Here is a 14,039-nt window from a genome sequence, read left to right on the forward strand (position 1 = left end):
TGATTAGAGGACAATGAGGAGCTCTTAGATTTTATCTTCTTTCCCTCACCTAGAACCCTTTTTCGTCGAAATAACTTCACTCGAATAACACACCAAAATAAGCTGTAACTTGGTCAAACGGGTTCATTAAATGAGGCCATCAACCTTTTACTTGAAAAGTGAAATATAACATCCGTTTGTGTTGCAAATTATTCCATGTGCTTGTTTTGATGCTCAAAACTCAATACTTAACTATCTTTGTTACAGTTAGCATTTTTTGTATCAAATCAAAAAAAATTGTGACACAAAATTTAATATCTTGCACCAAATCAGAGTTACTAGCATATGTATGAAGTTATCTCAGCTCTTCCTATTGAAGATGCTGCTCCTTTTTTGACATTGGAGGGACTTCTCATAAGTTATGTACATGCTTAGGATAATAATAAACTATATTCATTATCAGAATACTATGTAGCATTTCAACTTTCGCATGAAGCAAACTGTCCCTCCCTATAGTGGCAACAAGTAATGAAACTCAGCATCATAACTATCTACATGTACCATTTTCAACAAAGGTATCTTGCTCTCCCCACTCAACAATTCCTTTATGGTTCTCTTCAGTGTTCCGGACCTCGGCAGTTGACTGTATATCCACTCGACAAGCGACTCCGTATCATCTGCGAAATCTCGCCTGTGCCAGTATAAAAGTTTTGGTATTATGATCTTCTTCTTGCCGACCACTTTAACTGAAGCTTCAAGGTACTCTATTTTTGCTCTTTCTAGTTCATTTGCCACATCCTCTGCAGTGTAGACTCTTAGCTGCATTTGCGTACAATTATTTGAGCAGTTTAGTATTATGTGTGTTAACTGTGACATCAATGTCGATTAACTCAATGAAAAAGCCTCGATAAAAAGTTGAGGCAAAAGTTTATGGGGCACCTTCTAATTATAGTTTGTTGGTAAAACAAGTCCCTGAATTTTAACTTTTTGGATTTGAACTTCTCAACCAACATGTTGTTTGATTGTGAGAAAATTTTGTCGAAAATTATCCATCTCCGTGAATTTTTAGATGGTAGATTCTATAACTCAATGTGATATTTTTTTGTAAGTTGATGGATGATTATATATCTAATTTTGATTGAAACTGTGGAATTCCGATAGAATCTGACGAGATTTTCCAAAAACAAACAGCATGTTAGACATTAGTTTGGGGGTTCGGGTCAGCAATATAGAAGTTCAGGGACTTGTTTCTGAGAGAGCTGTAGTTGGAGGGGTCTTTTTACATTTTTCCACAGGTAAAAATATGGTAATATACGAGTTCCTAAAAATTTATAAAGAAACAACTGTTATATATACAAGTCACTTATTATGCATCATTTAATTTCTTGGTAAGAAGGTACAGGAGACACTAAGAAGGAATTGAAGCACAAAAGCAACACTCTGCCTTTTGGAAATAGATATTTTTTGTGTTTAGGTTTGATCTTTCTCATTATCTGTAAAATCTCAGGGCAATATGTTGTTCAAAATTAGTGCTAAACTTGTTTTCTTTTTTTGTTTCTTTTTGTTTACTAGATTAATAAGTGTATTTGTCGGAGCCCAATGATCTATTGTTTACATGGACCTTGTTTTTGTTCTTTTTGAGTCAAATTGACTTGTGGCTTATTTTGGGCTAAGTGAGCCAAGTTGGGCCACATGGGTTTAGTTAGGGTTCAAAAGGAAATAGGTTAAGAGAGAAAACTAGCTTCTCCACTTTTCTAACTTATTCCCTTATTTTGGTGTTTCTCTTAAGAGCAAGAGAAGTGTGAAAGAGGGTCCAAAGGTGGTTGGGGTTTTGCTAGGTTTGAGGTGGGTGACCTCTAATCTACCTCTTTCCTTCTCTTATGAACATCCATTGTAAGGTCCTTTTGATTGAAGGTTTATTTGATATTCTTGGGTTTTTCTTATATGATGTTTTGGATACTCTTGGTGAAGTTGATTAAATTCATATGTACAGTTGTTTGAGATTATTATTGTGACCTTTCTATTTCTCCGTTCTTATCTCCTACTGTGGTTGTCCGATCTTGCGCTTGTAGGAAACTTGAAATTTTGTTTTCTACACATCGGAGGAAAGGGTGTCCTCGGGTTTGAGCCGATTATTTTCTCTTCATGGTATAAGAGCTACAAGGGCTATTGTAGTGAGATTGGAGATCCCAGATGCTTGGGTAGAAAGAGGGAGGTGTTTTGTAAGTGTTGATGCCAAAATTAAAATTAACACGCCGACCTAACTCACGTATGAGCCAAAGAAATAAGGACACGTGGTACACCAGGAGTCGGCAATAAGGCGCCTGAAGATCAAGAGCGTTTAGGCGGGAACGGTTGAGAAGTGGGGTGTAACTTCCATGGGAAGTGGGGTGTAACTTCCATGAGAAGTGGGGTGTAACTTCCAAGATCATGTCTACACCACTTCCCCCACTACTAAAAACCGACCAATAATGTGGGCTGAGAAGACATCACTATAAATAGTAACTTCAAAGCCTGTAATAGGGGTCTTTCTCTCCCCGAACGAGAAGACCACCGCATTTTTAATACTTTTCTTTCCTGCATTTACCGTTTTCTAGGAGTAGTCTACATGTAATCTTTTTTACCCGCATTTACTGCTTTCCTAGGAGTAGTTTTTAAGTTAGATCTCTGGAGTCTGTATGCCCCACGGGTACACTCTGTTGTAATCTAAATTTTCAGAGTCTGTATACCTTTCGGGCACACTCTGTTTTATTAATATATAAAGGCATTCGGCTCTTTCAGCCGACCAATCACTATGTATTCCATCTATTCGGCTCCTTCAACCGATCCAAGTCTTGTGCATTTTATCAATTCGGCTCATCTAGCCGAACCGATTCTACAGTAAAGGTTTTCGAACTCGGCTGACCCGATCCCTCATCAGCCGAATCGCTTGATCCAGTCAAAGGGCGCAAACTTCGAGGGTCACTAATCGTAGCCGTTTTGCATCTCGACACGCTTTCCGAGGAGGATCTTTGACCGGGTCAAAGAGAAGGGAATTCGGCTTCCAACAGTAAGTAATGCATATAAGGTGTTTGTTGAAATTCTTCTATGATGAACTATTGGAGGCTTCAATCATCTTGGGATAGAAAGGCTCAGAACTTCTAGTTATTCAATTTGGAAGTCACGCATAGAAGCATACCTTCAAGGTCAAGAGTTATATGACACGGTGAATGGGAATGACACTGAAATACCGGAGGAAGTACCGAAAAATGAAAGGGAAAGAAAGAAATGGATTGCTAGAAGCGATAAGGCAATGTTTGTCTTAAAGACATCAATTCACAAGGATTTATTTGATCATATTAGGGAGGCTAAGTCACCAAATGAAGTATGAGATATTTTTGAGGGGCTATTTACAAAAAAGAATGAGGCCCACTTGCAATTTCTTGAGAATGAGTTATCAAGACTAACTCAAGCGGGGAGCATGAGCATTTCAGAGTATTTTCTAAAGGTAAAGAACCTATGTGCCGAAATATCAAGTTTGGATCCTGATGAGGCTATCAGTGAAGCAAAGTTGAAATTGTATATTATAGGAGGGGGTTTTGAAAATAATATAATCCATTTGTCTCATCTCTACAAGTTTGGGCGACACAACCTACATTGGTGGAGTTCAAAATTTTGTTGAATAATCAAGAGGCTTTGGCGAAGCATATGGCGGAATGTTCGATCTCCAATAAAGATGAGGGTGAGGATACATTGCTTACTAGAGGCAAGAAGTGGGATCTAAAGAAAACCAAAAATTATGGAAGAGCACATGAAGGTAAAAGCTCATCTAGCAAGAAAAAGGCTTCAAGAAGAAAAAATGTAAAGTGCTATCGGTGTGGAAAAATAGGGCATATAAAGCGAGATTGCCAAATTAAAATTCATGATAGAAATGTTGGCTCTGAAGAACCGGAAAGAAAACAAATAAAAGATTGGGGTTCATGTTTTATTTCTGGTGATGTATTGGAACGTGATTCTCCAAATGTTCAAGTCCTTACTAGTATCAATTATCAAAAGGATTGAATAGTTGATTTCGGTTGCTCTCATTATTTGACCGGTGACAAGTCTATGTTTTGTGAGTTTGTTCAGTATGAAGAAAATGATGTTATTATCACAGCGGACAACACGGTTCATCTAGTGGTAAATAAAGGTGTTGTGAAAATGGAGGATGGAGTCACCTTGAAGAGTATCTATCATGTGCCCAGTATGACTAAAAATCTAATTTCCATTTCTCAAGTTGCGGATGCTGGGAATTATATACTTTTTGGCCCTCATGATGTGAAGATTATGCAAAATCTTTGAGTCTAAATGCTGATGTTGTGCATCATGGAAAGCGAGTAAAATTGCTTTATGTGCTCTCTGTCAGTGACTCATACGTTGAGAAAACTAGCAAAAATGATAATGCCAGTTTATGCCATACAAGATTGGCACATGTGGTTCTTGATAAAATAAAGCAAATATTTTCCAAGAAGCTCGTAGATGGTGTGCCTAATCAACGATTTAAGTGCTGTGACACGAGTCCTGCCGGAAACTTGTTGGCACGGTATGGCATGGTGTATGCCGGGTCGTGCAGATGCGTGCTGGTCACAAAAACTTCATGTATGCTGACACATAATAGCATGAAATATTTATTTTCTTTAGTAACAAAATATTTTAACTATTTATTATATATTTTTATCAAATCTTTTGAACTTTATTGAGAAAATTACTTGCTAATTTAAAGAATTAGAGGGTTTTGAGTTGTGCCATCGGCATGGGGGTTGTATTGTGCCAAAATCTTGTTGGCACGATACGGTACGGTAGATATGACCCATACCGATGAACACTTAAATCATTGTGCCTAATATTGGTGAAATCAAAGTTGGTGGTATATATGAAGGATGCCAACTTGGAAAATTTTACCGACTTCCATTTGAAGACTCCAAATCGAGAAGTAAGAAACCACTTGATCTCATTCACATGAATATCTTGGTATCAAATAGTGCAACAAGTTATTCCGGATAATAGATATATGTTTCTATTTGTGGATGGCTAGACAAGATTTTCATGGGTGTATTTCTTAAGAGAAGTCCAATGCTTTCTCTAAGTTTAAGTTTTTTATAGCTAATGTGGAGAGGGAGCATCCAGAGGAGTCAAGTGCTTGAGAAATGGAGGTGGTGAATGTATATCAAAGAAGTTTCAAGAATTTTGTAGAGAGCATGGAATTCGAAGGCATTTATCTTGTGCTCACACTCCACAACAAAATAGGGTGTCGGAACGCAAGCTTCGACATCTTCCAGAAGCATGTCGGTGTTGGTTCTACTTTAAGAATTTGCCTAAGGCGTTATGGGCGCAAGCGATGGCGTGTGTATGTCATATCATCAACTGGATGCCACTGAGCTCTTGCAATATGAAATCTCCTTTCAAAATGTTCCATAGAATGAAACCATCTATTGGCTACTTTTGTGTATTTGGTTCTATTTGTTATGTTCATGTGTCGGCTACAAATCAGACCAAATTTTATGCTAAGGCAGAGAAGTGTGTCTTCATTAGTTATGATACACAAAAGAAAGGTTGGAAGTATATGAATCCAAAAACTCACAAGTTCATCACTTCTAGAGACGTGGTGTTCAATGAAATATCATCCTAATATTATGATCGACTAGTGGTTGTATCAAATAAAGCTCCTACAAGCGTGCATGGGGAAACAATTTTGGAGAGGCCTTCTTCTATGTTGTTGCCCACTAATGCTCCAGATACATCGACCTCTTCTTCGGAGAGAGTTGAATGAGAGGGGGAGGATAGGTACCTTAGTGGAAAATTTAGATCCTAGAATTGAGGCTGCAAAATAATCGATAAAAAGGTCTACATGAGAAGTAAGAAGAATCGATGTTCTTTTGGAACGGAGTGGAATTCCAGTGCAAATTTGGTGGATATTGTTTCACGTTTCTTTGGGGCCCTATTGATGGCGATGAGTCCTCTTGTTTTTTTTTTTTTTTTTTTTTTTTTTTTTTTTTGAGAGAAAGATAGCATTCCACCCGTTTCGTTTATTTTTTTAGAAACTTAGCTGGAACTGCAAATCAATTAGGATTCGAACTTGGGACCTCGAGTACCAACCATCAAACCCTTTGCCACTTGCGCTAGGGACGTTCGGTGATGAGCCCTCTTATTATGATGAAGCTAAAAGGGTTCATGAATGGGAGAAAGCAATGGAGGAGGAAATTAGCACACTTGATAAAAATGAAACTTGAGAGTTGGTGCCTAAACCGAAGGCTCTTGATAAAAATGAAACTTGAGAGTTGGTGCCTAAACCGAAGGCTCTTGATAAAAATGAAACTTGAGAGTTGGTGCAAATATGGTGGATGTTTTTCATGTTTCTTTGGGGCCCTCTTGATGGCGATGAGCCCTCTTGATATGATGAAGCTAAAGGGGTTCATAAATGGGAGAAGGCAATGGAGGAGGAAATTAGCGCACTTGATAAAAATAAAACTTGAGAGTAGGTGCCTAAACCGAAGGACGTAGAATCAGTTTCATGTAAGTGGGTGTACAAGATTAAAAGAAAGGCCGATGGAACCGTGGATAAATACAAAGCACAGTTGATAGCTTGTGGCTTCGCTCAACAATATGGTTTGGACTCTGAGGAGACATTTAGTTCGGTGGCCAAAATGACATTGGTTCAGGTTCTCATTTCATTGGCGGCTTCAATGGGATGGAAGATGTGGCAACTTGATGTAAAAAATTTCTTGTATGGAGAGATGGACCGGGAGATTTATATATGCCAAACACCAGGCTTTATTTCAAAGATTTCCCCAAATCATGTATGTCGGTTGAAAAAGGCGATTTATGTGCTCAAGCAAGCGCCACAAGTTTGGTATGGTAAAATTGCTCAAAATCTTCTCTTTTGTGGTTTTCATGTTTCTGATTCCGATCCAAGTATGTTTGTGAAGAAGTTTACTGGTATGTATGTGATTGTGTTGCTCTATATGGATAACATGATTGTTACCAGAGACAATACCGAGAAGATTAGTAAGCTTAGGGATGAGCTTGCTATTCGGTTTGAAATGAAAAATTTAGTTGAGTTAAGCCACTTTCTTGGATTGGAGTTTGAGAAGGGTAGTGATAGTAATTTTGTCTCTCAAAAACACTATGCCTCAAAGCTTGTTGAAAAGTTTTGGTTTAAAGGAGAGAAAGTCGTGCTCTACTTCTATGGATGCACATATGATAGTTGCAAAAGGGTGATGATAAGGCTCTTGAGGATCCAAAACATTATCGGACACTTACTGGTAGCTTGTTATATCTTACTATAACCAGGCCAGACATTGCATATTCGATCGGTGGGGGTAGTTTGCCGATTTATGCAAGCACCAAGAAAATCTCATTTGGATGCCGCTAACAGAATTCTCAAGTTCGTCAATTCCTCTCTTGATCTTGGTCTTCGTTATAAGAAAAGTGTAAAATGTGAACTTGTAGGTTTTACCGGTTGGGCGGGTGATCTTGATGAGAGGAAATCTACATCGGGCTATGTGTTCGGATTGGGTTCCGATTGTGTATCATGGTGTAGTAAGAAGCAAGACATCATGGCACTCTCTAGTATGGAGGCGGAATACAAAATGGCAACTCTTGCAGCACAAGAATGTGTATGGTTGCAGACTTTGGTTGGTAATGTAACAAAGAAAGCCGACTATCCAGTGAAGGTTCATTGTGACAACCAAAGTGCAATCAAGTTGGCGGCAAATCCGGTGTTTCATGCGAGAACCAAACATATTGAAGTGGAGCACCACTTCATTTGGGAGAAAGTGTTTTATGAAGAAATCGAGTTAATGGAAGTGCAATCTCAAGACAATTTGGTGGATATCTACACCAAAGCTCTCCCAAAGTTGAAGTTCGTAGAACTTCAAGAAGGGCTCAGTTTGGTTTCTCACAAGTTTGCACTAAAGGGGAGTGTTAAAAATTAGTGCTAAACTTGCTTTTCTTGTTTCTTTTTGTTTACTAGATTAATAAGTGTATTTGTAGGAACCCAATGATCTATTGTTTGGGCCTTTTTTCTGTTCTTTTCGATCAAATTGACTTGTGGCTTATTTTGGGCTAAGTGAGCCAAGTTGGCCTACGTGGGTTTAGTTAGGGGCCAAAAGGAAATAGGTTAAGAGAGAAAACTAGTTTCTCCTCTTTTCTAACTTATTTCCTTATTTTGGTATTCCTCTCAAGAGCAAGAGAAGTGTGAAAGAGAGTCCAAAGGAGGTTGGGATTTTGCTAGGTTTGAGGTGGATGATCTCTAATCTACTTGTTTCCTTCTCTTGTGTAAGGTATTTTGATTGAAGGTTTATTTAGTATTTTTCGATTTTTCTTGTATGATATTTTGGATACTCTTGGTGAAGTTGATTAAATTCATATGTGTTGTTTGAAATTATTATTGTGAACCTTCTATTTCTCCGTTCTTGTCTTCTTGTTCTTCTATTTCTTGTATGATACACATCGGAGGGAAGGGTGTGCTCGGATTGAAGCCGGTTATACTTTTCTCTTCATGTGTGATAAATATAATTTATTCAAGTGCAATAACTTCTATAGAAAAGAAAAAGAAGTAATTTTGTTTTTGCATCCTTAGATGATTGATCTTGTAAGATCTAACCCAAAGTTGATAGGTACTATGAAGTTTACATACTGGTGGTGACGATCTGCTTCCACGGCAAAGTGCGAATGTTATATTTGGTTCTGGGTACCCCAGGCCGTAAGCTCGCCGCAAAAGCCCTTCCCACTCATCAGTGATTCCCTTATATCAATTAGCAGATAAATTGTAAAAAAATTAGAACATCATAAAACGCAACATATTATTAGCACATCTGACTAAACACTAAATTGTTTGTACATAGGTTCACTCACTTGTTTGGTGTCGAAGGAATGTCGGAGAATGAAATGTTCGATAACGAGAGCATTTAGTATGATGCCTCCGACGTTCACTGCTGCCTATTTAATTCAAAAACTTAAAAAGCAATTATGCACAAGGAGCAAATAGAATTGAAAATTGGTGCCTAGTTTGATTCTTATGCTGAATAATTAAACTTGAAGCGACCCAATAACAAATAGATTGAGCAATCTTAACATACTAATCAATTGTTAATTTTATATATGATATGATAATTGTGGGAACACTTTTAGAAATTAAGTGAAGTAGCAAATTAAGTGTGTTAAACATCTGTAGTAACCAATTCTAATAGAATCAACATTATTTCATCTCGCATCCTATGCCTAAACTCCATTTAGTTAGAAGTATTTCAGGAAGAACAGCTAACCTTATTCAAAAATGAAAGCAATTCATCTGGAGATGATGGTAAACCATGCTGTAGATATGCCTGCATAAACAAGTTAACTTTGAGCAAACAAGCAAGTTAAATTTTTAGCATGAGTGCTACGAAAGAATGGCGTACAATACATGCAGTACGGAGGTGTTGTAAATGTTGATCCAAAATGCGAGCTTCTGTTTGTAAGTGAGAAAACTTATGTTGATCACACAAAGCTTTTGCATCAAAACTCTGCAAAAATACAATCAACGTCAGAGAACTACGAAGTCCTTTTTAGAAACTTTGTTTCATTGTAAAGAAATTATTTGTAACAAAATTGACGGTAGACGAACAGAAAGACTTATTTGTTATTGCCGGACAAACTTTTGGATCTACATTGTTAAAATAAAAACTACAAGAACACATACAAAATGTAGGTGGTTGTTTGTAACTTACCTTAATCTTTTAATAGCCGGAAGGCACAAAGAGACACGGCTTATATCGAGTGAACTTCTCGTGACATGGATAAGTCTCTTAGAAGCTCCGATCTGGGTTGCTGCTCCATCCACATCGGCCAATTCTAATACACCGTAATAATCCGGTGCGTGTATTCTATTCTTTGAAGAACTCATTGGTGTCTTGTTGTTTGTAGAAGACCTTGTTATGAAGCTTTTTGAACTAACGCAAGAGATGTTAAGCTTGGGGATATTGATTTGCTCGTGGTCGAAATGAGATGGTGAATGGTTCAGTTTGCGGAAAATGTTTACGAGTAGTGTGATCAGCTCCTCTGAAAGCTTGTTTGGTGTGTCAGCATTGATTTCTCTATCTACAATGCTGAAGTGGTAATTGGATTTCTGTCTCTCGGTTTCGTCATCATCTGTTCAAGTACAATCATCATAGATTCCATCAGAAAATAGTAAGTTTCATCATGTATTTACTTGGAGCTCCAGCAGTAATGCCGTTTGAAGAAGCAGCAACAACTTTTGCATTAAAAAAAATTGATTAGCAGCGTAAGCCGAAGATTCAAGTTGGAGCTTCTGCTTTTTGGGTCTCAGAAGCACATTAAGCTTCTTGCCAAAACTCTCTATATTCGCTTAGAATATATACCTATGAAGAGATTTAAGTAGCATAATTACCATTTGCCTGTGTGCAAGAAAACCATTTATCTGAGGTCAAGTCCTGAGAAGCTTTTCTTTCTTTTTCAAACCTACCGCCTCTTTCTATGTTTGGCAACAGTGGTGATTTTTCAGTTTCCCTGACGTCTTTCCGACCACCTAGCCCGCATATGTTTGGCAACAGTGGTGATTTTTCAGTTTCCCTGACGTCTTTCCGACCACCTAGCCCGCATATGTTTGGCAACAGTGGTGATTTTTCAGTTTCCCTGACGTCTTTCCGACCACCTAGCCCGCATAAAAAGAGCTTCTGCTGCCGCTGCCGCTGCCACCACTGCTGCTGCTGCTGTTGTTTCTGAAAGCTCAATTCCTTGATTTGTTTTCTTTCTTGACTCAAACATAGTCTCACATCATCTACTTTTCTCTCGAGCCAGATTATCTCTTCTTCTATTGTCGCCAACTCTGAAAGAAGCACCTGAACCTGCACCAATTTACTCCTCATGATTGGCTCAACTGAAGCTTTCTGCAAAGAGCTTTTCAAATAGACCTACTCAAAACTAACATCTTTTTCATGAAAATCCTTCAAAATAATAGCTTATTTCAGCTTCTGACCGTATAGCAAGAACTCTAGGAATTTTATCAGCCAATTAAATAGTTGGCTCCTGCTTGTCGAAGAAGCTCTTCGATCAATTTGCGGTGAGCAAGTTAATCAACTCCTCGTGGGGGAAAGCCAAAAAAGTAAATTACCTCAGGAGGAACTAATGAAGAGAGACATGAAGGACAAACAAGTTGGCCATGCAATGAGGATTGTAGTATCTGACTCAGCTGCTGCTCCTTCTCAAGCACACTCTCTAACTCTCCAACCTACATATAGTTTCATACATCAGTTTACATATAAGGGCTCTATATATCCAATCATTTTGTTAAAAAAAAAAAAAAAAATCCTATTTTTCAAATTTGAAATGAATTCTAGTGAAAGACGAAGCTCAATTTGTTTTCAAGTTCATACCTCAACCTCTAGCTCAAGTAGTCTCCTCCTCTGGTTCTTGTTGTCCCTCTCCATGAGAAAGTAACTGGACTTCATAATTTCATGTGCAGAGTTTAAATTGGATGAGGAGCAGTAATGGTTAGAGGTGGCCTCAAAAGCTAGCTAGAGGTGAGTTCATTTAAGATTCTTCGGTGTAGAAGTAATAAGGGAACAAGAGAAAAATGATATAACTTTTGAAACATTAATTTAGGCACTTATTTCAGGGGGATAAGGGATATATTCTGGAATAGAAAGATTTATCCTCTTTGTCATTTGTTATTCCTTAGTATTATCATAGCTTTTTTGATTTTTGAAACACATGGTACAAGGAAAAGAGTTACGATATGCGTACCAATCAATGACTACATTATCCCCCCTCCCAAAAAAAAAAAAAGAAAAAAAAAAGCCTGAGTCGGAGATTTTCAACGACGTCTCGTTTGTGAACCCTTTACCACTGTCATGTATTATTTATGCATATATCTTAAAAAAAATAGTTTTTAACTTCTCTTTTTTTATTTTATGATTGTGTATCTATTTTAGACTCATTGTACAGAAAACTATTCAAATTGGAAGCAATTGAGATAAAAAAAAAAAGCTTAGTTTACAAACAAAAGAGGGAAGCAATTGAAAACCTTTTTCAAGGGGTCAGTATTAAAAAAATGGGGCAATTGCTTATATATATTCCTAAAAAGTTTCCGACTTTATGATTTACCCCTCTTAGAAGGCTAATATTGAAAATATTTTTTTACGCTCCAACCTATTTCTAATGTACCCCCAGAGTTAAAATCTGTTAATAAACTCTGTTATCCCTATTAAATTACTATTTTGCCCTTTCAAATATACCCTTCTACCATCAACCGACTTTTCTTATTTGCCCTTATGTTAGGGATACAAAAAGTATTTTGCTTTTTGATCTTTTCAAATATACCCTTCTACCATCACCAATATTTCTTCTTTGCCCTTAAGTTATGGGCAAAAGTGTCATTTTAATTTTTTTTAACTGTGGTAGATATTTAACTCACGCTTAATCTAAGTTAACTTAACAGGTGGTAACTGCAGGGTTATTTTGGAATAACGGAAGAATATATGAAGGGCATATTGGAAAGAAAAAAAAAAAGGATAAATGAAACATTTCATAAGTTTTAAGAGGTATATAGACAATTATCCCTTAGTTATTTGCACTCGCTAAAATTAGTTTAGTTGATTAAATTAAAAATTTTGTTAAATTAATAAATGGCTCGATCAAATTTCGCGCATATAGTCCCGCTTTTCAGCGGGAAGAAATGTGGATTTCCTTAATCATTAAAAATCAGTATAACAGAGTCAATAATTTAATAAAATTTTTAGCTTAATTAATTATAATTATTTATACTAAAACAAATGATGTTAACAAACGCCAATCAAAAGAATTGGCGGCTGCTCATTTCATAATATTTCAAACAAAAAATTATATTTTTTTAGGGTTTTTTTTGCATTTGGCCCCCCTCAAAAAAAATTATTTCAAAAATAGCCTTATCAAATTTATAATTGCAATTTTGACCCTGTCCCTACTACGCAAGCGCCACGTAAACACCACGTGAGCAGACTGGGGGCCAGGTGTTAAGTTGAATGCGGTGAACCATTCACCGTGTCCAAACATGGACATGGTGAATGGTTCACCGTGTTCAGTGACTTATATTACCTTGTGCTAAGGAAGAATAATACATTGAATACGGTGAACTATTCGCCATATCCAAACACGGTTAATAAGCCATGGTTAATAGTTCACCGTGTTTAAACATGGTGAATAGTTCACCGTGTTTAGTAGAACTCCACCAAGGTCACTACAAATTTCAGCACAACAATACAACAAATTGTGACACATCGACAACACAATAAATTCAATATTAACAACACAACAACAAATCCAACATAACAACACAACAACAAATCCAACATAACAACACAACAATAAATTCAACAGAACATCACTAGAGCATTAATATCATATAATCACAACAAAATATCAAAAAATAGAGCAAGTTTATCAATAATTTAGAAAGTTCTGTGCAATTTAAAATTTACAAAAATATAATGTCATATTCTCCTCCTAGTCCCTCGACCACGTCTACCTACACATTCCCTACCACGACCGTGACCACAATCAACACCATGCTCATCGAAGGGCTCTATGACTTCCAACTGGTTGAGATGTTCGATAGCGGCACCCTCAACAACTGGCTGAGTGTCCTGCGTCTCGATTACTCGTCTGATCTCGCACTCAACTATAGCAGGTGTCAGAGTATGTCTGACCGTGGACGAGCTGAAGATAAGGGCTAATATGCATAGAGAGACCGCAACTGCCGTCGGTGCCTATGATAAACAATACCAACTGGTCGAGATGGATCCTCTGGTACTGGTACTGTATCTGGATGATAAAGTGGCTCCTCTATCGGTGAAGATGGTTTCAGTGGACTATACAGTGATATATGGCCCAACATCGATGGTCCACCATATTCTGCTGGCCGTGGAGGTACAATGTCTAGAAGCGTAGGTAGAGTCTCCAAAACTGCTTTTATTTGATCAACAACTTGTGATAAGGGTTCTAATGATATGCCATATGAATTATCTAGCAGGACACGTCTAATCGTATATAATCATATAATGTGA

At 37.4% G+C, this 14,039-nt stretch overlaps 1 protein-coding gene and 1 long non-coding RNA gene across 2 annotated transcripts; one reads left to right on the forward strand and one right to left on the reverse strand.

The window, feature by feature from the left end:
- Window positions 408-11,774, reverse strand: LOC109720029. The gene is made up of 10 exons (XM_020246888.1): window positions 11,373-11,774; window positions 11,111-11,227; window positions 10,652-10,844; window positions 10,388-10,525; window positions 9,708-10,128; window positions 9,404-9,503; window positions 9,264-9,323; window positions 8,854-8,937; window positions 8,636-8,743; window positions 408-798 (listed from the first exon to the last, which is right to left on the reverse strand). The coding sequence occupies exons 1-10, from the start codon at window positions 11,445-11,447 to the stop codon at window positions 490-492; spliced, it is 1,605 nt and encodes a 534-aa protein (XP_020102477.1). The 5' UTR covers window positions 11,448-11,774; the 3' UTR covers window positions 408-489.
- LOC109720030 lies at window positions 657-1,922 on the forward strand. The gene is made up of 2 exons (XR_002218849.1): window positions 657-738; window positions 1,376-1,922. It is a non-coding gene; the product is annotated as an uncharacterized LOC109720030 (long non-coding RNA).

This window comes from Ananas comosus, linkage group 14 (assembly GCF_001540865.1).
Source record: "Ananas comosus cultivar F153 linkage group 14, ASM154086v1, whole genome shotgun sequence".
In the NCBI taxonomy this organism is placed as follows: Eukaryota; Viridiplantae; Streptophyta; class Magnoliopsida; order Poales; family Bromeliaceae; genus Ananas; species Ananas comosus.

Bases quoted from the DNA above. Each gene is read 5' to 3' on its own strand.
- LOC109720029 (XM_020246888.1), bottom strand. From the start codon at position 11,447: ATGAAGTCCAGTTACTTTCTCATGGAGAGGGACAACAAGAACCAGAGG. The intron at 9,324-9,403 runs GTATTGTACGCC...TTGTTTATGCAG, and splicing joins ACAACACCTCCGTACTGCAT to GCATATCTACAGCATGGTTT. The intron at 8,744-8,853 runs GTGAGTGAACCT...AATTGATATAAG, and splicing joins ATTCCTTCGACACCAAACAA to GGAATCACTGATGAGTGGGA.